Genomic DNA, 1,120 nt, shown 5'->3' with positions numbered 1-1,120 from the left:
AAATTAAAATGTTTTTGTTTAATAATAAAGATTATATATTTAATATTTAATATTCCATTTTACAATTATATAATTATAACGTTAGAAAAATTCGTTATTTTATCTAGTTTTATTAGTATTTTTTATTAATTTATAAATTTAAAAATTATTTGCATAGAAAATTTGAATTGTAAATAAAGTAATAATAGAATATATTTATTATGGTTTCATGCATACTTTTAAACATTTGAGAATTGTAAATAATTATTATTATTTAAATAAAAATTAAATGTTATGTTAGAAAATATAAATATCTATATATCACACAATGTAGATGTCCATTAGACATCTATGATGAATTTACAGACGACATTTTTTATGGAAACTATATGGAGTTCTATTAGAAATCCATCCGACATCCATTGTGGAGATAGATGTCGAATGGAGCTATGGAAGTTATATGGACGTCCATTAGATGTGTCATGTGTGGGATTTTTATCAATAAATAATTTTTTCTACCTGAAGATTCTCATACATAAATTTCTCCTGTGACTCGAGAACAGTCATCCCTACGATAACGGCAGTGTTTTTTTTCGCAATTGCATTGGATTGATCCCCGCGTCGACAATTGCTTCATAAGCATGTTCCAATAATAATCTTGCCATAGGATCGAGCGCGTGGACTTGCTCGATAGATATGTTGAAGAAATCAGCATCGAATTTTTCCACATCGTTAACTATCCCCATGCGTTCTGGTAAATCCGGATGCTCTAACGAAATTTCGTAATAATTGTAATACTTGTATTGTGTTCTTAGTATATTTTTTATGTAAAACATTTTGATTAAAAACATATATTTTTCTAATGTATAATTATCAAAGAAGGGAAATCATAAATAAAAGGATAAAATCAATATATATAAATTATAATCACCTATGTCCCATCGACGATGATCTGCTCTAACAAGATCAACCTTGTTGAATAGATTTTCTCCTAACTGATTCATATTATTTGAATCTGAAAATCTTCCAGCGATACCGGAAATAACGATTTCATCGCCAGAATTAATATTAATGTATGTCTTTTCCGTCATGATATCAACCCAGCAAACACAGAATATAACTGCTATATAACATGGGAATA

At 27.7% G+C, this 1,120-nt stretch overlaps 1 protein-coding gene across 1 annotated transcript in view; it reads right to left on the bottom strand.

Moving 5' to 3' along the window:
* Nucleotides 1–1,113, bottom strand: part of LOC115241716 (fatty acid synthase-like) — a 17,941-nt gene extending 16,828 nt beyond the window's left edge. The window contains 3 exon segments of the mRNA XM_029817623.1: nt 484–572; nt 575–748; nt 911–1,113. Coding sequence (XP_029673483.1) covers nt 484–572; nt 575–748; nt 911–1,070 — 423 coding nt within the window. The 5' untranslated portion in view covers nt 1,071–1,113.
* Nucleotides 1,114–1,120: the final 7 nt, after the last annotated feature.

Source organism: Formica exsecta, unplaced genomic scaffold (assembly GCF_003651465.1).
Source record: "Formica exsecta isolate Colony F162 unplaced genomic scaffold, ASM365146v1 scaffold508, whole genome shotgun sequence".
In the NCBI taxonomy this organism is placed as follows: domain Eukaryota; kingdom Metazoa; phylum Arthropoda; class Insecta; order Hymenoptera; family Formicidae; genus Formica; species Formica exsecta.
The sequence above is the reverse complement of the archived record's forward strand: the minus strand, read 5'-3'. Positions and strand labels throughout refer to the sequence as shown.